The sequence below is a fragment of the Taeniopygia guttata genome, chromosome 12, assembly GCF_048771995.1.
Source record: "Taeniopygia guttata chromosome 12, bTaeGut7.mat, whole genome shotgun sequence".
In the NCBI taxonomy this organism is placed as follows: Eukaryota; Metazoa; Chordata; class Aves; order Passeriformes; family Estrildidae; genus Taeniopygia; species Taeniopygia guttata.
The window spans coordinates 6,589,863-6,612,500 of NC_133037.1; the positions used below are offsets into that span (position 1 = coordinate 6,589,863).

Sequence of the window (22,638 nt, forward strand, 5' to 3'; positions counted from 1 at the left end):
ATATAAGTGTGTTTATTACCCTGATCGACCTCTCTGTTTGATGGGTGAGCTTGCGAGCACATTACTGCAGCTCTGCCTTAACACTTTATAGTCTGGCCACTAACATGCTTCTGAGGAATTTGCATTTTAATGGATTTTCCGAAGAAATTATGGGTGCCCCTGCCACGAACTAAACCATGGGAGTTTCCCATGCAGGACTGGGGGAGTTAGCTGTAAAATTTGGAGGTTGCATCAAGAAAGGTGCACAGCTGGCATGCAGGGCAGGAGACACACAGGTTGGTGTCTGCATCCCGATCCCTTTTCTGACCAACCCCGCCCCACGCTTGTGTTTATTCCCGCAGATCATTTTTGCCGACGAGTGCACTGAGGCCGAAGGCCGGCACTGGCACATGAAGCATTTCTGCTGCTTCGAGTGCGAGACGGTTCTGGGGGGGCAGCGCTACATCATGAAGGACGGGAGGCCCTACTGCTGCAGCTGCTTCGAGTCCCTGTACGCCGAGTACTGCGACACCTGCGCCCAGCACATCGGTACGTGTGGGGGGCACGGCCCCGCTGGGAGCCGCTTCTGAAAGGAGCTCTTGACAGCACCGTGGGGCTGCGGGCAGGACTGGGCATGGCTGGGGCAACCAAATGTGCTTGTGCCTCTCCCCCATCCCACCAAGGAGATAACGTGGTGATTTATTTGGTTACACCACTGTTTATCCCTTTCTGGAGTCAGAGAGGGGAGGATTATCAGACGGCAACTTCAGGAGCAATGGCAGCTAGGGAAGGCTTTCTCTGGCATAATAAAATTTCTCTGGCACATTTTTTTCCCTCTAAATCCCATTTTCCTGTAAACAGCCTGGCTCTTCGACTCAGATTTTTCCCATCCAAGCTTGGCAAAGGATCACATGATTTGATGAGCTACTGTCAGAAAAGATGCTTGTTCATTAGGCATCATTATTGTTTCCGAGCCTTTTTCAATCAACTTGCAGATAGATGTTCTCAGACAGAAAGAAATAATGCATCGGGGTCAATTTATGTTTCTAGAACAGTGATTTAAAATGCACTTCAGTCAGGGGCCTCAGTGTCCCTAAGGTGGGTGGGCTGGGAAGTCCCTTGCTGCTCTCCCCAGCCCCCTTTGCCACTTGGCTGAGCACAGTGAGCATGCAGACAGCCCTTCCTTTGTCCATGGAGGTGAGCTTACATGTTCAAATACTTGGTATATTGCAGAGGGAATAAAAAAAAACAAACATTTTGCTCCTGTGCAGCAGCCAGATGGCACAGGGAGGGGAAACACAGGGTTTTCAGTGAAGCACTTGGAGGATGCATCTACTGTGACCTGCAGCACATCCTTCCCAAAATCTCAGCTGCAGAAAGGTGAAGAAGCAGCTGATAATGTTTATTGCATGGTCACTTCTCTTGTGCTTTCCCCATCTGCTGTCCTTTGCTCCAGCTGGCCTGCTGACTGTCAGGTTTTCAGGGCAAAATGTCTGGCTTGGTGCATATTTGCACATTTCTAGCAAAGGAGGGACTGCAACCATTTTGCTGCAAGTTGCTCACAGTAGTGAACTGGGCACTGTGCTGACAAGCTACATAAATCAGAGGTAAGCATGTGATGAAGCCTTGTAGGGCTTGGGTTGGGTAGGTGGGGATGGAGTAAAGATGTTGCACTCCTTCCTCTGCAAGATGGCTTTGGGCAATGGAAAATGAGCTGATAAAATCCCACCCACCATCTTGTCTCTCTTTTGCCCACAAGTGTAGCATGCTGGATAAAAGCATTTTGCTCACTATAAGGGGAGGAAAAAACCGATTATACTAAACCTAATTTAGCTTGGAATAAAACAGACCATTAACATAGTGTTCATTTATAAGTTACCTGGCAGCACTTGGCCCCACAGCGGGTGAGCAGGCACGTGCTGTGCACACACGTGGTGTACACCCGCCGTGCCAGCCAGCCCACACTGTGCGTGGCAGTTTCTCAGGGAATGGGGGCAGCAAGGGCTTTGGCCAGGAACAGCAGCTTAAACAAGTGTGTAAATGTTATAATTGAAACCTTGGGAGCTTTGTTCACAGCTCTGACTGAGAGCACTGTGCAGATGTTTGTCCCTGGGGTTTGGCTGGAGGGAGACAGACTGTCTGTGTCAATTCCTTTACTGAACCCAAGGGGGGCCTGGTGCAGCAACCCAGGAATTGTGGCTGGGTGCAAGGCAAGGGTGTGTGCTCAGCCCCTGGGGCCAGCTCTTTTGAAGCCAAAATAAAGTTAGGATGGGACCACAGTAGCAGCAAGGGACAGAGTTGTCATCTGCTCTGTTGCATACTTAACCAAGGCAGCACAAATTCCTCATTATGGTTTAGCTGGAGGCTTTTTTTTTTTTTTTTTTTTTAATAAGCATCATATTGCTTTTACTTCAAGGACTTTATGGAGAACTTTTTGCATTCCTTTGCTTTATGATCGGAAATATCCCCATTTAATACAAAATAGCTTGAGGCATGGGTCTGCTGCCTTTCCCAACACTGAGTAACTCCCAAGCAAAGGCCTGGAATTAGAATTGGGAAGAATTAAAAATGAGATTAACTTCATGTATCAGAGAAACCCTAAAAAAGGGCTTTCAAGAGCGAGGCTGAGTGCATGTCACCCATAGGGGATCATAGAGTCATAGGATAGTTTGTGTTGGAAGGAACCTTAGAGGTCATCTCATTCCAGTCACCCACCATCAGCAGGGACACTTTCCACTAGACCAGACTGCTCAAGAGCCCATGCAGCCTGGCCTTGATGCAGGTGTTAAGTGCAGTGCTAGATGACCCTGACACTGATCTTCTCCCTCAAGGCATTGACCAAGGCCAGATGACGTACGACGGCCAGCACTGGCACGCCACCGAGACCTGCTTCTGCTGCGCCCAGTGCAAGAAGTCGCTGCTGGGACGGCCCTTCCTGCCCAAGCAGGGCCAGATCTTCTGCTCCAGGGCCTGCAGCATCGGCGACGACCCCAACGGCTCCGACTCCTCCGACTCGGCTTTCCAGAGCGCGCGAGCCAAGGAATCGCGCCGCAGTGCCAAGATCGGCAAAAACAAGGGGAAGGGCGAGGAGGGGGCGCGCAGCCCCTGCAACCAGCTGCAGGTCACCTCCAACCGCCTCTCCACCGACGTGGACCCGCTGTCCCTGCAGATGGATCTGCTGAGCCTGGCCAGCCAGACACCGAGCCTCAGCAGGAACCACCTGTGGAGGAGCCGGGATGAGCTCTATCACTATGGGGGCAAAATGGAGCAAAGCCAGTCTCAAACCCCCTTGCAGCTTCTCAGCCAGTGCAACATAAGAACCTCCTATAACCCCACCCAGGTCCCAGGCTCGCAGTCGGATTTATGGGCGAAACACTTCAGCAACCAAAAGAGGAGCTCCTCATTGGCCATGAAGAGCCACGGTGGCAGCTTCATCCAGGACTGCAGAGAGGACTACTACTCAGGGAGGCTGCGCTCGCAGGAGAGCTACAGTGACATGTCCAACCAGAGCTTCCCAGAGACCAGAGGAAGTGTCAAAGTCCCCAAGTATGAAGAGGAAGAGGAGGGTGGGATGCCAGCGTCACAGTGCCGCACCCGTCACCCCATCAATGCCCTCAAGTTCACGGAGGACCTGACGCCCACCGAGCAGACTCCCCGGGGCTCCATGGAGTCCCTGGCACTCTCCAATGCTACAGGTATGTCACCCCTGCTCCTGCCACCCTGAGACCACCCCAGCACACCCTCCATGCAGTTGAATCCCTTGTGTTCTGGTGTCTTCCCAGTATGAGGGTAACCAAGCTTGGGGATCACTTCTCAGTGACACAGGCTTGTCTGCCTGGTCCCGACAAGCCTGACAGTTCCTCTCCATTTGCTTGCTTGTTTACCAAATGCAGAAAGTTATAGATGGCTGGCCTTTCTGTGCAGCTTAAAACAAATGTTTTCAAAGTCTTTAATCCTCCCTTTTGTGAAGAGAGGGGGAAAAGCAAGGCCAACTGCTAACACAGAGGCAGATTCCAGTTTTCAGCACTTGAAGGACTGCTGTCAGCTGCCCTTGCAGGCTAAAAATATTTTTAATGCCTTGAAATAGGCCCAGTTAACCCCTTTTGAATGTTATGCAGTCCTCAAGCACGTGACTAGTTAAAAGAAATTCCTCCCCCTCTCTGCACAGCTCTTTAATTCCTCTTCCCCAGCCCCTTGGTAGAAACTGCAGGGAAAAGCCAGACAAGATGCTTGCCCCATCAGGCTGAGCTTGTTTCTCACGAGCACATCCCAGGGTCATATTTCTCAGTCCTCTCACCCTAAACATGTTTGGGTTTCACTGGTGGCTGCAGGGGTGGGTGTGTGTGTGCACGGACGTGTCTGTGTGCGGCTCTGGTCTGCAGCTGGCGCTGGGCAGGCTCTGTCCTTCCTGCAGCCTGCTCTGCTTCGCTCGCCCACCACAGCTCCCACGTCCCTCAGCACAAAACTGCTCAGAAAAGAGAATGCTAAGCCTGGTTTGCTCACCAGAGAAGCTGCCTTGCTTTTTCTTTGTCTCCCCCTGGCTTTTCTCTGTTCCAGCCAATCATTGCTTGGATTTGGGCAGGTCCTGCATCTGAACCCCTGCAAAATGGAGCCTTTCTGCCTTATTGCTGGCAGGGAGTGGCCTGTGGGGTGTTTGTGCCTGGTCCTGAGGATCCCCCACAGGTTCCTGGCAATGGGTGGTGAGGATTGCTGAGCCCACAGAGAACTGAGCCCCCCTGAATCCCAGTTCTGGGCTCTGCCCTGCCTGGATGGACAGGTTTACACTGCTATGCCCATGCCTCCTCTTCTGGGGTTTGGTGTGTTTGTTTAGGGAAGCTGCCAGCCCCATGCCAAGATGTGAAATTATCTCTCTTCCAGACAGGATCTCCCTATCCAGCAAGTGGAAAAAGAGGGGAGGGAGAGGAGAAGCTAATGAGCTGGGAAGGGTTTTGCTTAAACAGTCTCAGATATACACAGAGGAAAAATAGATGTGTAATAGCAAGGGAATTGGGAATTGCTCTCCAAAAGAGGGTTTCCCTAAGCAAAGCTCCACATTTCCAAAGCCTCTTGTGTTCCTGAAAACTTGTGTTGTGTAAACCCCATCAGTACAAAGAATCTTGAGCAACACCAAGCTTGGATGAGCAATCCCTGAGCACTGGAGAGGTTGTTGCATGCTTTGGAGGTGAAGTGTAACATATTATTTGGGATATAGGTCAAGACACAGAAAATATGGCAAGGCCTACATATCAAAGTGAAAATCATTCTGCCTTTCATTTTAGAAACCCTTTTTTAAAATGCTGGCAGGGAGACCTCCCAAAGGCATCTGCCCACCATACAGAGCCAGAGTTTGAGTTTCCTCAGGGGCAGTGACTGCCTTGATGGCTCACTGTGTTCCAGCTTTCTGGAGCAGATGCTCAGTGTGATGAGGCTTGCAGTGAGTGTTCATCGTTCCTCTGCAGAGTGAGGTGATAATATTTTTATTAATGTGTAAGGTTCTAATAATTTTCCTTGCTCTGGGAGCTGGCTCAGCTGAGCTAGGGGCACTGCAGCAGCAACAGGCAGCTCCCCCAGGGCCATGTCTGCAATTATGGAGGACACAATTATCATCCCGTTTAATTGGCAGTGTTTTGAGGACAGGGAGGTTTGGTGACCTGGATGAGGTCTGTGAGAGAGCAGGTTTTTGGTCAAGTGATGTCAGGGCACAGCACCCCGCTGCCTGGCTTTTCCCATCCCTGCACTCCCCGCTGTGGCTGATCCAGCTCCCCCCAGAGCTCCCCCTAACCACAGCCTGGGGTTCTGGTCACCCCGTATCCTCCACCCTGCATCCTCCAGCTCTGCTTTGCCAGAACCTCCCAGGCATCCACATACAAAGTCCCTTTGAGCTACCAATGCTGCACAGTTGCTCCACCTCTCACTTTGAAATAATTAACACCACATCCATCTAAGGTTTTATGGCATCGCTGAAAACAGTCTGTTTTTTATAGGGAGCTGAAGGGCAAACAGTCCCTGACCTGGAGAGCACATGCTAAAATCTGGTACCTCCCTGGCAGTGGATTTTGCTGTGATGTTTCTACTAAGACAACTGCTAATTAGCCAGAGACAGTCAGTAATGCAGATAAGTCAGGGCTGTGCAGCATAATCCCTGTCCTTTGGCCGGAAGGCTGCCTGCCGTGAGCAGATGTTGTTCCCTGTAATATTTCAGAGTCAACCATTGCGTGGGTCAAGATCTACATGACCCCAATCTCCTGCAAGACCTCAGGTTTCTACCTTACCAAAAAGCTCTATTTAATCACTTTAAAGCCAATTCCCCATGGGTTAGTAAAGAGGTGAGACATGGTGTTAATCCTGGGCACGTGCCCTTACAGTGCTGCGTTGTGCTCTGCTGTCACCGTGGGCAGTACTGCAGCAGCAGACATGTGAGTGGCAGAGGTGGCTGTGACCCTCTTGTGCTCTGTGTTGGGGGTGGAATTAGGTGGGAGTGGCTCTGCTGTCCTCTGGTTTGTGCTTATGTAATTGCCATAAATGTTGATGGGATTTAAGCACATCCAGTGGCAAAGGGCAGTGTCTCCTGCTGGTGGAGGGCATCTCTCCTTGCATTCCATGTTTCTGTTTGAAAATCCCCATTCTGCCATCAGCTGAAGGCTACAACAGACTCCAATCTGCTACGGCTTCTTAGAGACTGTATCCTCCTGCACTACATGGCCATTAGATGGAGAAGCAAAAAGGAAACAGTATTTCTCAGCTTGTTTTGTGAGAGAGAGCTCATTTTTGCTGATTTTCCATTATCTTTTATATTGTGCTTCCATTGTCTGTTTTTGAGGGTTTTGGATTGTTAAGTTTTTTAATGGCAATAACAAGAAAAAAACTGTGGATCCTGTAGCAGTGTTTGCCTTGTAGCTCCCTGCATTAAGCAGCCTGGACAATGATAAGATGAAATTTGTCCAGGAAGGTTTTCTCATGATGAGAAGCCTGATCCTACCAGAGGTTAATCGCTTCCCAAAAGACACTTGGCCCATCAGCCTTGCTCCCTGTGTTTGTGTTTCCCTCCAGAAAGGTTTTGCAGTCACTGCACGTGCCTCCAGTGGAATTAGAAATCAGGAGCTGAACTCTGCTGATTCCAAGCAGACAGCTGGTCAAATAGCCCACTTAAAAAAGTACCTGCAGGCTAAATGTTGTTCTCTGGGAACAGTCCCTTTGTGTGGTGTTTGCAAAAGGAGAAACAGATTTTAAGGATTCCTTGAGAAAATGAGTTTGGGTGAGGGGAACATCTGTCACAGGCATAAATCCAGTTTAAAAATATGTTAAACTGGTGCTATTACAGGGTGAGATGTGATTTCATTGGTATGGCACACACTGTGCTTGTCATCATGTGTTGTGTGATGCCCAAAGGCCCCAGATAGTTTGTTTTTTCCAGACTAGACAACTGTGACATAACCAGAAAGAGGAGAGAACAGGGCTGTTCCCTACATATCTGAGCTGCAGAGTGACCTGGCAGCATCATCTGTCTCCAGTCCCTTTTCTTCCTCTGCCTGCAGAGGAGCTAAAAGCTGCAGGGCAGGTGAGGGTAAGAACAAGCCCTGACTAAGGGCCAGTGTTGTATTTTCCAGAGAGACATTAATTAACCCAGCCTCTCCTCCACTGGGGCTTAGGAGCAGCTCCTGAACACCCTCAGGGATGGCAGTGAGGGGTCTGGATGCTGGTCTCCTTCCCCCTGTGCTCCTCTCCCCTCCCTGGGCTGGAGAGGGCAGCTGCCCCAAGTGCTCCAACTGAGCTATGCAATCCAGAAAGTGACACATTGGCTGTTCCTGAATTTTTCTATGAAAAATGGAGGCTCCCAGCTCTTCACCATGTTTTTATCACTCTCTTTCTCCCGGACACAGCCAGCACAAAACAGCTTCCAAGTTGGAAGATCAGATCCCTGGGGGGAATTCTTGCAGTTTTGAGGCACAGGTATAACATTTCCTAATCCAAAACAGATCATTTCAAACCCAATGTGAAGATAAAGGTTTTCCACCTCAAAGGCCCAATGCCAAACCACTGTAAAACTGTCAGGAACATTTCTTCTCCCCCTCACTCACCTTTTGCAACTCAGCAATGGGAGGTTTGGTGTGCCTGCTGCGGGGGTCAGCCTCTTGCATGTCTTCACCCCTTCAGTGTCACACGTGGGCAGTGCAGAGCAGGTGGGGTAATGCAAACCAGAGGGACAACCAAAACTGACTTCTGGAAGATATTATTGGAGGAGGCATCATCCTCAACATGGCTTGGGGATGATGCTGGCTCCATCAGCTGGGGAGGATGCAGGAGACTGGGGTGCTGATAAAGGAGCTATAGGGGGGCTTCTGTGTTAAAATCCAGCTGTTTTCCAAGCAGCAAGGGGCTTCTTCCACCAACTGAAAAGGACTGATTAGGTGTGAAATACCCAATGATATCCATGTCTCACACATGGGGACATACCATGGGAGGCTGGTGGTACTGTGGCCCACTTGGTAGGGGCTGTGTCTTCCCCCAAATAGTTTATTTTCCATGATTTCCAGTTACATGAATGTTCTGCTTTAATTCTGCATGCCCCGAGGTCGCTCAGAAGTGAGATGGGGCTGAGCTATAAACAAAGCTCTGTGCAGGCTGTTTCTTCTTAAATTTCTTTTTAGTTCTACAGATTGACCTTGAAATAAACCCTGTTTGAGGGGTGGTAAGTATGCCTGATGCTGTGTGAGAGAGAAGGCTCTGGCACAGGGGGCTGGACACAAGAGACACTCTGCTGTATCCTGCTGTGCATCTATAGCTGTATTTAAACACTGGCTGTGGGGGCTGGGTGCTGGGTTTTGGTGCTGCCAGGCACCTCTGTGGGGCTCTGTGGTGAGAGCTGTGATGCACAGATGTGTGTGTCTGCTGTGATAAATGTTAAGGCAAGAAGCAAGCGTCAGCATAGCCCTAGTTGTTTGCAGTATCCTATGTCAGGATATTTTGCATTCCCTGGCTGGTGCTCTCCTGCAGTGCGATGCTGGCTCACCCCGTGTTAGCACAGCTTCACGGGGAGTTTGATTTAATGGGGGCTGGGAGCTGCTTCCCCTCATGGGGGGCTCATTCCCAGCCTCACACCCAGCCCACGCGCTCTCCAGGGCCTCTCTGCTGTCATTTGCCGAGTGCTTTAATAATTCATAATGCAACTTGCAGCCCCCGTTCAGCAAAGCACACAGAGGGACTGAAGCGCCTCCGAGTGCTTTGTTGTGGCAAGGTTGTAGAGGTGATGTTCACCAGGCGTATCTTTGTGCTGTGGCTTTGCTTATTTGGGTGTTAATTCCCTTGGCAGTGTTTATGGGATAAACATGGTTCTCAGGAGGGGTGGGGACAGACATCAGAGGGGTACAGGGTGTTCTTAGCGAACCTGAATGTTAACCAGAAACCTGCTTGGTTTTCTTGGTGCTGCAGCTAGCTCCACTTCTGTATCGAGCACCCAGAGCCGAGCTGCAGCTTTCCCTTGTGCTCAGTGGAAAAGCGCATGTTTCCATGGCTCCAGGGTGAAATATTGAGCCTGGCAGCCCCATGCAGTGGAGAGCAGCATCAGAAAAACCTGCTGTGTCTGTGTGTGCTGTGGTGCTGGTACCAGTCTGGCTCCAGGCCGGCCGAAGCACCGTGCTGGAGGCAGCAGTGACATCTTTGCAGTGCATGAGCCTCTGGGGCAGCCAGCACTGGGTGTGCTCAGAGTCTCAGAGCATCATGCAGAAGTGAATTTTGGTGGGGTCAGCATGTTATACCTGGGTTTGCTCCCGTGGAATGGTCTTGGTGATGTGGTAACAACCATCCCACACCACAGGGCTCCTGCTCCCTTGGATGGCCTTGGGAAACAGATTCTCACATTTCTTTGTTGGGAGAAAGGGCTGTATGGTGCGGTCTCACCTCGTGTGCTCTTCCAGACTGCAGCTCTCTTGGGTTATTAGGTGTGTTCCCAGATTAAACACTTCATTAAGCAGGAGCTGCAACAGCTGCACATAAATACTGGCAGCTCAGGAAGATGGGGCCTCATGGATGGGTGTAGCTCTGGAATGGCAAATGACCTCAGGAGACAAGGGTTGGTGCCACCTTCACCCCGCCCAGGGCAGTGTGGGACCAGGAATCTGGAGACACCCTTCATATGCCTGGGCACCCACTGCCTTTGGGTGCCAGGGAGAGCCTCCAGTGCCAGAGTCTGCCCGAGTCACCTCCTGCTGTGATTACACAGGAAGGGTTTTCTTCTTCTCCAGTCTGAAACTTTCATTGCTGGAGTCAGCAGACCTGGAGAGTAATATGTTTCCCTCCCCTTTGCAAGCATTTTTTTCTGCCTTTGGAGGTTGTTACTATATCCCCTTCAGCTTTCTCTCCTCTAGACTAAACAACCTCTGCTCTTTAAAACTTTATTCCCAGGTCATGTTTTCTAGATGAAATTTTTTTAGACAAATGGTTATTGCTATCCCCTGATCACTGCGGTCAGACTGGAGCACTTTTGGCTTGTTCCCAATATGCCTCCTGAGGTCTTGTGGCTCCACAGAGAGCCATAGAGAGGGACATTTTGAGACCTTAGAAAGACTAATCTGGGCCTAGCCCTGCTCATGATGCCTTGGCATAAATGTCAAATTCAGCTTGGAGACACCTTTGTGTTCTGCTAGGATTCTGAATTTCATCCGGGACCTGTAACCTGCTGTGGGCTCTGTAAGAGCCATGCAGAGCTCTCAGTGCCTTCAGTGCCTTTTCTCAGTGCCTTTGCTTTGGAACAGCAAAGCTTTGCTCCTGAGCGAGTGGAATAAATCCTTCACTGTCACCTTGAGCAGATAAAATAGTTTCCCTCTCCCAACTGCACAGCTTGCTGGGTCACTTCCAAGTGTGGCTCCCAGAAAAGACTTGTGCATGTGCAGCCTGCCCAGTCTACCTGGGAAAACACATTTTGCCCTCAGCATAGAGTCTTTTCCACTCTGTCATATGGAGAGATGAAGCCACGGGATGTTGGACTGGCTTTGCATCAGAGTCTCCCAAGCACAGGCTCCATCAACCCAAGTTCTGTGTGCTGGCAACAGTGATGGACATGTTCAGTACTGGATTCCTCTTACAATCAGCATTTTCCTAGTGAATCAAGATCTCAGAATGTTTGTGCTTAATTATAATCAAGCTGTCTGAATGATCAGCCAGAAACATCCCCATGACTGATTAAACCTTGCACTCTGAGCATGAGCCATTCATGTGGTCACAGGATCCTTGTCTGAGCTCACTGCCCGGTGCTGCCTTCTAAGGGGAAGAGACTAAAGCACTCATGGTTGTCTGCTGGAGGTGTGTGAGGGGCTGCAGACCCCTGTCCTGCACAAACTAAAGCAGTGAAGCTTTGGCTGTGCCCTTCCTGAGCTGGACACCTCACTTATCACATCTTGCTTTACTCTACACAAAATGAAGCAGGTCTCCCTCCTGGTTGTCCTGCTTGATCTTGGCCACATCATTCCTGTCTGTGATGTGAAGGATGCAGATATATCTTGTTTAATTCGAAAATACTGTTTCACTTTTGCCATGTCTCCAGAGCCTGTGCCCAGACACTTATTTTATTCTTGCTGGATGCAGGAGCACAGGAGGGAGATGTCTGTGAGGGGCAGCTGAGACACACAGGTACCATCTGATATGGCTGGCACTGGCAGCAAAGCACCAACTCATGCCCCACACCCCTGTGAGTGAGGCAAGGTCAGCCCCTTTTTAATGATGCTGCCAAAATCAATGTGTTGATGGCACAGAAGCATCCTGTGGTGTTGGAGTGTATTTCTGCACAGCACTGCTGTTGCTCATTCTTATTGTGGAGCGGCACCAGCTCCCTTAATGAAGTGCTGCATAAATGTCACCGAGGGATCATTTTCCTTGGTGTCAGCTATTGTATGACAGATGTGATTAAGGCCACATTGGGCTGTCAACAGCCATGGTTCTCATTGTGATCAGCTCTGCCGGCAGTCCTGCTGTTGCTCTGGCTTTTCAGGAAGTCTTTGTGCATGTTACCAAGTTGCTCTTCCCTCCCCAGAGGCTGCTGGGCTCCTCCACAGTGGCACAGGAGGGACGTGGGGAGCGGTGCCTGATGTGACAGATACCTTCACAGGCAGCTCCAGCGAGGAGGAGAAACATAATGGGAGTGTGGAGAGTGGGTGGGCAGGTCTTCCAAGGGGACAGGAAGCCCATCCACAGGGCTTTTTCCAAAAGGCAGTGGGCAGGGTTGGGCTGCTCACTCAAAGTCAGTGTGACTTAGGGAGGAAAAAAGAAAGCATGGAGTTGACTTGAAAAGTGTGTCCTTTTGAAAAAACCCATGGTTTTCCCTTCTTTTTAACCCAGCATTTCCCTCCTCCTGTGGTGTTCAGGGGTCACCTTCACTCTGTAATCATAAATTCCAAAAATATCCCCATTAGCAACAGACAAGCAAAGAAGCTGGGACTCAGGGAGCAAAACCAAACCCTGTGAGGGCCAGTAATGGCTAAAGTGCTCCCTGATGGCACCAAAAGCAAGGTTTGGAAAACTGCCCAAAACCTTTGCAGGTTCTGTTGGTCTTTTCAAGGCTGAGCCCAAGGAAACCCTGAAGCAGCTCATGAATGGGGTTAGTGACAGCAACCCTTGTTCTTGTTCAGGTTTAGCAGCAGCAGCAGCTAATGCAAAAAGAGCTGAGCTCTTGATTAAATGCAAGCAGCTTTTGTTAAGGGAAAAAAGGCTTTATTCTTGAATTGTGGGCTGGGTTGTTATTTTTTATAATTAATTTACAAAGTCATAAATTGTTGGTGATTGCATAAAGGCTGTGCGTCATGTTGGAAATTCTGCTGACGATGCACAGTGTTGGGTCTGCACTGGGATGTTGTTGGAGAAGGGATGGGGAGAAGGGTGCCAAAGCAAACATTCCACATTTGATTTGGGATGGAACAGATTTTCTTTGAAATAACTTGCGAAACATCTTGTCCTGAGCTTGCAATGCAACCAGTGACTGCTGCCAGTTGTCAGGCCAACGGGGGGAGATAGTCAGAAAATAGTCAGGAAACACTCATGGAACAAGCCAAGGACTAGGGCACCGTGGGGTGCATTGAGTTTCTTGTTGACAGGCAGGTGCTGAGCAGACACCTCACTTTTTCCCTGCTGCCAGGTGAAGGCTTCCTGGGCTGAAGGAAAGCACCTTGCAGGAGCTCAGGGCTCGTTGGCACATTGGAGAGATCTAATGGGTCACCTTCCCAAGCAGGGCAGCGCACCAAGGTGGAGCTCACACTTCTGGCTCCTGCCCATGCACAAGGCCTTGGATATCTGCAGGGATCCAGGGACCCTCCCACTGTCCTGCTGCTCACAGGGAGCTCCAGCAGACCCTCTGGTGCTTGGGCGTTTCCATCCTTCCTGGGAAACCCAACTGCAAATTTGGTCTCTCAAATTTGGTGTCATTCAGGGGACCTGTGAGGTGCAGCATAGTGAGAACCCTGAATTAAGTCAGTGGCTGTGTTTTCATCTGCCACTGACATTGTTTAGTCCTCCAAAATGTGTTGTCATTGCAGAAAGTGTGAGTGCTGGATCATGGCACCTAGTTAGCTCGGTGTGCAGGAGGCCTCAGGTTACCTCTGACACACGATTTCTCCCTGGCATCGTTGGTTATTCCTATCAAGTCTCAGACAGTGTAGACATATGGGAAAGGAAGTCGTGAAAGCAGCTTGGAGGCCGACTCAAAACACCTTAAATTGGTGTGATTTCCCCAAAGGAGGAACTGCCTGCTCTTTAAAAAAAAAAATTAAAGTCCTCCCCTTAAAAAGGGCTCTTCAGGACAGGATCAATACCACTGAGTTACTTTTTAAAGCAAAAGTCTTGGACCAAAACCAGCCTCCACCCTGCATCTTGGCTGACAGAAAATTCTCTTTTTTAACTTCTTTTTTTTCCCCGCTTTGCCCTTTTCCTGCAAAGGCCTCTCAGCAGACGGTGGAGCCAAGCGCCAGGAGCACCTCTCCAGGTTCTCCATGCCTGACCTGAGCAAAGACTCGGGCATGAACGTCTCAGAGAAGATGAGCACCATGGGCACCCTGAACTCGTCCATGCAGTTCCGCAGCGCCGAGTCCGTGCGCAGCCTGCTGTCGGTGCAGCAGTACCAGGACATGGAGCCCACCCTGCACGACCTCGCCAGCCCCCTCGGCTACCAGGAGCGGCCGGCGCACGGGCGGATGCACCAGAGCTTCGACTACGGCAGCGGCGTGCCCGGGGGCAATCTGGGGGCGCAGGAGATCCCCAGGCACACCCCCATGAGCGAGCGCACACGCCGGAGAACCGTGCTCCGCGACGACGAGCGGCACTACCGCCCGCACCGGCCCCGGCGCTCGCGGCGCTCCCGCTCGGACAACGCCCTGCACCTGGCCAGCGAGCAGTGCTACCGCCTGAAGGAGAGACCCTCGCTCCGGGCCAGGGACGACTACGACCCCTTCGTGCACCAGAGGAGCTGCAGGGAGACGATGGAGCAGGGTCCCTGCAGGGATGTCTACGGCCACTGTCCCCGGACGGTGTCGGATCTTGCCTTGCAGAACCACTTGGGCGAGAGATGGGGGCCCTACTTTGCCGAATACGACTGGTGCTCCACCTGCTCCTCCTCCTCGGAGTCCGACAACGAGGGCTATTTCCTCGGGGAGCCGATTCCGCAGCCCGCCCGCCTCCGGTACGTGACCAGCGAGGAGCTGCTGCACAAGTACGGCTCGTACAGCATGCCCAAGTCTTCCACGGTGGGGGCCAGGGGACAGTTGCACAGCCGGAAAAGACAGAAGAGCAAGAATTGTACCATTTCCTAATGGCATCCTTGCCAGGCACCTTGGGAGAATGTAAATTAACTCACGATCTTGCACTGTTTTAGATCATGTAAGTGCTTTTATTGTAACAAAAAAAAGGCCCGAAGAGTAGGGATTTGTTAAGAAGGTTGTAGACCGGCTTCTATAAATAGTCATAATCCTGGGCACAGTGAATATATTTTGCACATCTTACTTTGGAGATTAAAATTTTAAAAGTTCACTTTAGCCTGTAATATTTACCCAGTAGTTTCTCTTCCTTCTCCCAAATACTGCCACTCCCTTGAGCTCTGTTTGTCCATACGTTTTGGTTGCCACTGTTGACTCTCAGCATCAGTTTGCTGGTAGGTTTTGTTTTCCACCACATTTTTGTTTTCCATTAGCCATGTTGGTAGGTGATTTGTCTCTTGGACAGTGTGGGAGCCTAAGTTATTTCCATGATTGTTGTAAATGCGATGTAAATGAGAGTTTGGAGAAAATATTTTTGTATTTTGTAATATCAGAGGAATTTCTATATCTTAGGAGTCACTGGGAAAATGCATGCACGTTCAGAATTGTTTTCAGTCAGAGCTAACCGAACAGTACTTTGGAACCCCCTTTCCATTTCAGCATCACTTAAGTTATCAGTGAGAGTCTGAGTTTTCATTGGTTTTGAGGTTTTGGTTTTTTTTTTTTTTTAACCCTTTTTTTCTGTTTATTTGTTTTGATCCTGGTCAATAAACAGAAGGTTTTTTGATTCATTAAATCTTGCCAAGCCTCAGTGGCATTTTGAAGCCTATGATTTGCAGGTACACTCCATCAGTCAGACACAGGAACCCCTGACAGCTGCAAAAGGGCCTTTTTTTTAAATTATTACTATTACTAAATAGGAAAGACCAGAACTACCAAATGTCTGCAACATTGTAAATTACCAAAGCTGGAGAAGGAATTTCACACCTCTGTAGAGAACGCTGAAGTTACTAAACATTGAACTATTATTTGGAGTAAATAAAGTGTAAATGGTGCAATTGTGTGATGTCAGCATGACGTTGTTTTGAATATAGACTTGTCTTATGGTGCTCTAGTCTCCTGGGTTAACTGCTGTTCATTACCAAGTGGAAGTCTCAGTATTGCCTCCTGCCTACGACATGAGAACACCTGCAAACTGCTCCCCCTGGGCCCCTCCTGCCTGGCAATCTGCCCTCGGCCCTCTGGGGCTGTTTGTGGCCAGGGCTCGTCCCTGGGGGGCTCAGCCCAGCCCCTTGCTGCGCAGAGGGCCCCTACATAGGGCTCAGCTGTGTTGTATTCTGGTGGATGTGAGTTTGTTCTCTGTGTGCTTTAATCCATTGGGGTTCTGCCATCCCAGCTGCAAGCCAAGGCCAGGTTGTCCGAGTGCTTCCCAAAAAGGAGCGAGTTTGCAAAAGGGGCTCTTGGCACCCAAAGCACCTGTGGGGGTTCGGATAAGGGTGGGCTTTGAGCCACAGGAGGGCTGAGAGCTTTGCCCTCACCCTGTGTGCTGCTGGCACCCCAGGGTGTCCCTGCACCTTGAGGCCAGCCCCCCCTGCACCCTGGGAATGGGGATCCCGCTGCAGGGATGGCACTGGCAGCCCTGGGCACACACAGGGACACCCCCATGCCTACTCAAAGCAGCAGATGCAGAAAAATCTAGAAGATGGATGTCTTCATACCACAGACTATTGCTAGGAATTTTTTTGTTGTTTGTAAAGGACAATGTGATAATTATTATTCCTTTAAAAAGAAAAAAAAAAGAAATGATACTTAAATATATTTAAAAAATGTTTTTTCCAGTTGGAATAAATGGAAATATTCATCCAAAGGGAAGAGTCTTGTGTACATTTTTTGCTCTTAAGGAGTGTTGGTTAATCGTGAATAGAAGATTTGATTTTTACTGAGCTGGTCTTGCAATAAAAGCACAAAAACCAGCTCAGCTCCATTGTTGGCATGGTTTTAGTGGGCAGGGAGCTTCTCCTGCACACCATGCACCTTCCCCAGGATTGGTGACCTGGTGTGGTAACATCTGGACCCATTATTTGTTGTTAAAAAAGCCACATCATAGATTCATTTAGGCTGGAAAAAAACTCTAAAATCATTGAGCAAGAACAACCCAACACCACTATGTTCACCATGAAAGGATATTCCCAAGAGCCATATCCACACAGCTTTTGAAATCTTCACCTGGTAAAAGCCAGCACAGCTCAGCTGAAATCCCTGCTGGGCCTTTGGCATACTGGGGGAGACTATCAACCTGAAATGTAGAAATAACAGCCTTTTCTTAGAAGTTGACAGATTTTTCCACGCTTTCTAAAACAGACCTGTTAAGCTGGATTGGGGTATTGCTTACAGCAACAAATATGCCACTGTAACTACAGGTTATTATATAATTGGAATTTAATATGTACAGTTTAATTTATTGTCAGTGATTAAAAGCACAACAAATGTCTGTCAGCTCTGGTACAGCTGAGCTGCTCTTGTGCAGCAGGAGCTTGGATTGCTCAGCAAATGGTAAAAAACTAATCCCCAGCCTTTCCCCTTTCCCTGCTTGCTGCCTCTCACCAGGGGTAACAAAACAAGCTTAGAGACTCCTCACAGCAGAATTGCAGCACTCTGCACGTGCAATTTTTCTACAAAAATCACAGGCACAGTGCCTCTATTCACACAGGGGTTTTGCTGCTGGAAGTAACTCTTCAAAATTTGGTTCTCACTGCAGAGCATCTCTGCATCCCTGCAATGCACTCCGGTTTTAAAGCAGTGCTGGAATTGGGACAGATGGACAACAAAGGGGGGAGAAAAGAGTCTCTCAGGTGATGCTCCCCTCTGATGGACCCTTCACCAGCACCACAGAAAAGTGGCAGATCACATTTTCTAGGAAGGTCAGAGTTGGTACAAATTCCAGCAGTAAATGCAAATGCAGCTTCCAAACCCTTTTGATTTTTCATATGGGCTCCAGAAGTCCAGTACACTTTGAGGCACGTGATTGAAAAAGAAAAAAGAAGTTATTTGTTTTTCTGCTTAGCCCAGTTGGAGTATGATTAACCATTTCTGACAAACCCACTGAGCTTGAGGGATGTAGCTACAAGTCTGTAAAATCTTGCTCCATTGCCATCTGGCCCTGCTGATTCCCCTCTCTGTGCCCGCTGCAGGTGGAAGCGGGGCCCATGTGCTGACGTTTGCTTTTGCGTCTCCAGACCTGATGAAGGTGACACCACCTAAAGCTTGGGATGAGTGTCAGGGTTCCCAGTTTCCCTGGGGTCACCTGCAGTTTCCCTGCTTTGGCCAAGCAGGAAGCTTTTTGCTGGGCTCCTCCAGCCAGCTGTGCTACCAGAGCCAGCCTGGTACACCGTCACTGTTGCTTACAAAAATAATTAAATCTGATTGCTAAGGTCTATTGCTACCACAATTTTCTTCTGCAAAAGTATTTTATCCCCCTTTTTTTCTCCAGAAAGTCCTTGGCAAAACTCACCCAGTGTCACCACAGGGTGGGCTGGTGTTAACCTCCATTGCAAAGCCAAGATTCACATCAAACACTTGGCTGTGAGTTGTGTGATGGTGGGAGCACAGCATCCTTCACATCCATGTTTCCCAGCAGACATGGGGGCTCTCTAAGGTCCCTGCAACACCTTATGAAATGCCCCATGACAACATGTTGGCCCAAAACCCACTAAAACTGAGCAGAGAAGCTTCCAGCACACTAAGGCTTGTTTTTCGAGAAGCCAAAAGCCACATAGCCTTGAACCTGGCAGATACATCATAATGAGATGAGCAAAGCCTCTGCAGAAAGATCAGAAGTGTAAAGTTAGAAATATTCAGCAGCACCTTCTCTGGAAATTATCATCCATAGATAATTCCACATTTGCTAAAGGCCCAAGTGGCTCTGGCATAGCCCAAAGCACTCAGTGGCTTTGAAAACCCAGTTGCTTTTGAAGGGAGGGACAGCATTGCTGAGTGGAGGGTTAATAAATTACAAAAGTTTGGCAAAGACCAAGAGCTCCTGAGAAACAGACACACATTTACCCTCACAATTTAATACCCTAAAAATCCATGCCTTTGTAGTATGGGGCTGGCAGCACCCAGCTGGCACTGCTGCTGTGCCCTTTTCCCAGCTCTCAGGCAATCTGGGCTCCTGGGCTTTGAACTGCCCTGGTATCTGATGAACTTTGCTCTTTCAGGCTAAAAAAAAGCTCCCAGTTCCTTGCATTTACATACAATTATGCTATTCTTGAAATGTAGGCTGTCCTCGTTCTCCTGAAGATTATCTGCCACCTATTAGATGACCATCCTCCATGTTCAGAAAAGCTCATTAACTTAGAGCAATTTCAGAGGATTTTATTTTAAAGATTATCCTTTTTTTTTTTTTCATGCAATACACTTTTAACCTTGATCCTTAAAACTATGTAGGAATTCAGATCCAGTTTGAGTACAAAGGGGAGTCACTGGAGAGCTGGGGCCCCTTTCCAAAAGCATCCACAAGTGGTGACATTTTAGTGCAGGGGAGAGTAAGGCAGGAAGGCAGGAAGGAATACACTATTATGTTCATTTCTAATGCCAAGAATGCTTGTCTGAATCTCTGAAGAGGGGAAAAAAATTTAAAAGTTCCAATTATTTGAATTTTTTGCCTCTGCCCATCAACAATGGACTCCAGTGTTGTGCTGTGTGTTCCCTCCATGATAAAGCATCAGCTTCATCTGCGGCCAGGCTTCATCCTCAGCTGGGAGGAGCAGAGGAAGCCAGGTCACAGGCTTTACCCACCTATGGGACACTGGCCCTTGGGTCAGTGACCAAAGGCAGCTCCACCTTTCTGCTTCTTCACTCCTTATTATGCACTCAGCAAATCACCACTTTCCTTGTTCTAGGCAAACCCGGTCAGTTGCTAAAGCATTCTCAGGAGAGTTTTCCCCTTGTAAAAGCAAATATTTATATCTGCTGTGCTGTTAGAGGCTCTGGATATGATCAACTCTTAAGGCAAGATTTAGCTGAAAGAGATGATTTATTAAAATGGATAAACAAAGCCCTGTGAAGCAAGTTAATTCAGTCTAAATAAAGCATTACACTCTGAAGAGCACACATCAGATCACAGTATATATGTATATGTATATATATCCCGTGTAATTCCTGCAGTCAAAAGCACAGCCCTCTGGACTGGGATCCCATACCATCCCCAGGAGAAAGGCAGCCCTGAGCCAGGCAATGAATGTATCAGCCCATGCTCTGTTTTCTAACAAACCCAGCCAGGCAACCCACTCCCACCCCAAACACAGCGATCCCTGTGGCTGCCAGCCCTGCTGTGCTCCGTGCCTCAGTTTCCCCATCTCCAAACCTCCACCATGATCATGCTTTTAACAACAAGGAACTTAAAATCTGGGGTAAAGGAAGCTGGCAAAGGAGTTCTGATTTAAACCAGTGGCTCAGGATTTGAGCCAGCTTTGTTGGCACTGCATGCCAGGAATTTCTATTGGAGTTGTTTCCTCCCTTAGATTCTTTAGAACTTTAATTCTATACAACTTGGGGTTTTTTTTCTTCTTTTCTGTAAGTTGGGCCTTAATTGTCAATTATCTGCTTATGAGAACGCTTTCATGGTTGATACTGGAGCAGACTCAAGCAGTTTTTATTTTGGTACTTGGATTAATTAGCTTTATTGGAAGAGGGAGGCAGGGCAGGGATTCATTCTTGCTGCTCATCACATATTCATTATTTACATTTTTCAGTATCCCAAGTAACTCGGCACAGAAAACAAGTAAATGAAGACTGAAACATACACAAAACATCTGGAGCCGCTGCAATTCTGTAATTATCACTGCTCATTCACAATGCACAGAGTGCCTGTTGGAGAGGCCATTCATATATTGGCCCAATGGAGATTTTTCCTGTCAGATGCTTCCAATGAGCTCCCCCCTGTCCTCCTGCTCCATCTGCCTGGCTTAGGTCTGACCTTCACTCCCCACCAAAAGCCAAAGCAGCAAAATTGCTCATTGTTGGGAGCAGCAGCTCCTGGCCCAGGACAGTAAACACAGCTGGGCACATTAGGGCTGCTGAATAATTTATGTGATGACTCTTCAAAATAGTAAATCCTGCTCCCTCAATCCACTCCATCCTTCATCGTGTGCCTGCTGAGCAGTTTGTGAATATTTAGGAAGTTTTACTAAATTCATAGACTCCTGGAGCAAACAGTTTTAAAATATTGAGTGAAACACTTGCATCTCACACTGCTCACTGTTCATGTGGCCACAGGGGAGCAAAGGGGATTCAGGGAGCGTCACTGCAAAATCCTCGTGGCTCAGATGAAAATTTTCAATATTTTGGTCCAACAGATGCGATGCTGCCCTGTGCCTCCCCTGCAGTTCTATGCCCCTCTGCTCACCACCACTGAGGAGTTAAATTAAAACTTCCTCCTTGGATAAAATATGGATGAAATAGCAATTTCTTTATATGCCAGGAAGCCAGGTCTAGGCACAGCAGCATTTGAGTGTGGGGAACCTCAATAAGACCCTCCAAAAGTGCTGATGTGGCCCCAGCCTGGGGTGGAGATGGCTCAGCTGGCAGCACTGGTAGGGTCTGCCAGCCTGAAGGGAAAGGGAAAAAGGGAAAGGGAAAAGGAAAATAAAAGGAAAATGGAAAAGGGCAAAAGGGAAAAATAAATGGGCAAGGGAAAAGCAGAAAGGCAAAGGAGAAGAGGAAGTGAAAGGGGAAGGGGAGAAGCTTTCTCCTCGCTGGGCATACCCCTGGGCAGGCACACTAGAGCAGCCTCCTCTCCAACACTTGGCCTTCTAGCAGTTCATTTTGGAATTCACAGTGCTGGGAATAAATGTGCCTGGCTTCACCACCTGGCCCAGTTGTGACTGTAGAGGGTTTTGCTCAGAGGAAGCAAATCTCTGCATATTTATGAACATAATTGTTTACAGCAAAAGATACAAAGAGGAGAAGTAGATTTGGGATGCACAGAGAACTGGAGCAAACAAGCCTGGCTCCCCACAGGGCTTCACTGCAGCCCCAGAGATCCCTGCTTTAATGCTCCTGGATTGTTAACAGCTGGGAGAGGGTGGGGAGAGCCTGTCTAGGGGGAAAAAGGCAAAAATCTCCCAGTTTCACTTTCATAATTTGGAGTTTCAAACCAATGTTTATGACAATGTCATTATTGCTGAGCATCCACTAGGCTCAGGGAATAAAATTCCTTTTATTCATCTCCAATGTCAGGATTTGCAAGTGCAAGAGATTTTCAAGAGCTTGTCTCAGTCCCTGTTTGTATGCAAATCATGTTGTAACATTTCTTAGACTAAAAGACCTGATTTTTGCTGTCATCAGTCAAAGCATCTGTCAGCCTTGTCAGAAAAGAAAGACTTTGATTCTTTCAGGTCAAAACAACCCAAAATTATTGCTAGAATAGTGAGATTGATTTAAGACATGAAAATTACAATGAAAATTGCTCAATCCTCATCTTTCCTTTCAATGAAATTTAAATTTTGATTTTATTTCCAAATGTAATGCAATTTTTTTTCCAGGTGACAGTTTTAAAATCAGAGTTCAGTGCAATATTCACACAGATCTCCATAATTGGGCAGGGAGCAGTACTGGATTCAATTACATGTACAGGAGAAAACTGGGATGAGGAATGAAACAAACTAAAGAATGGGCAAAAATAATAGAAAATTAAGTAGGAGTTTGTGCCAAGGCTTGAAGGCAGCGAGTCTCCAAGATCAAACACTTCCAAAGATGCTGTAAGCACCAAGTGCTTGGGAACAGGGTTCTCTCCAGGATGTAAATCCTCTTTCCAGAGAGGAAAATTTACCATTGTCCCTGCACATATGGACCCCAGAAGTCTGAGGTTTTGTCCATTATAAAAACAAAAAAGGGCTTGTGCCTACAGGAACACTCTCCCCTTGGT

At 48.4% G+C, this 22,638-nt stretch overlaps 1 protein-coding gene and 1 long non-coding RNA gene across 4 annotated transcripts in view; one reads left to right on the top strand and one right to left on the bottom strand.

Annotated features, from left to right (window-relative positions):
• Positions 1 to 16,578, top strand: part of PRICKLE2 (prickle planar cell polarity protein 2) — a 103,102-nt gene extending 86,524 nt beyond the window's left edge. For all 3 annotated transcript variants that reach the window (XM_030282814.4, XM_030282815.4, XM_030282816.4), the window contains 3 exons: positions 342 to 528; positions 2,811 to 3,674; positions 13,900 to 16,578. In XM_030282814.4, the coding sequence (XP_030138674.4) occupies positions 342 to 528; positions 2,811 to 3,674; positions 13,900 to 14,768 (1,920 nt within the window). In that variant the 3' untranslated portion in view covers positions 14,769 to 16,578. The remainder of the gene's footprint in view (positions 1 to 341; positions 529 to 2,810; positions 3,675 to 13,899) is intronic.
• Positions 15,420 to 22,638, bottom strand: part of LOC140684976 (uncharacterized) — an 11,331-nt gene continuing 4,112 nt past the window's right edge. Inside the window, exon 3 of the long non-coding RNA XR_012058034.1 lies at positions 15,420 to 17,007. This is a non-coding gene — a long non-coding RNA (uncharacterized lncRNA). The remainder of the gene's footprint in view (positions 17,008 to 22,638) is intronic.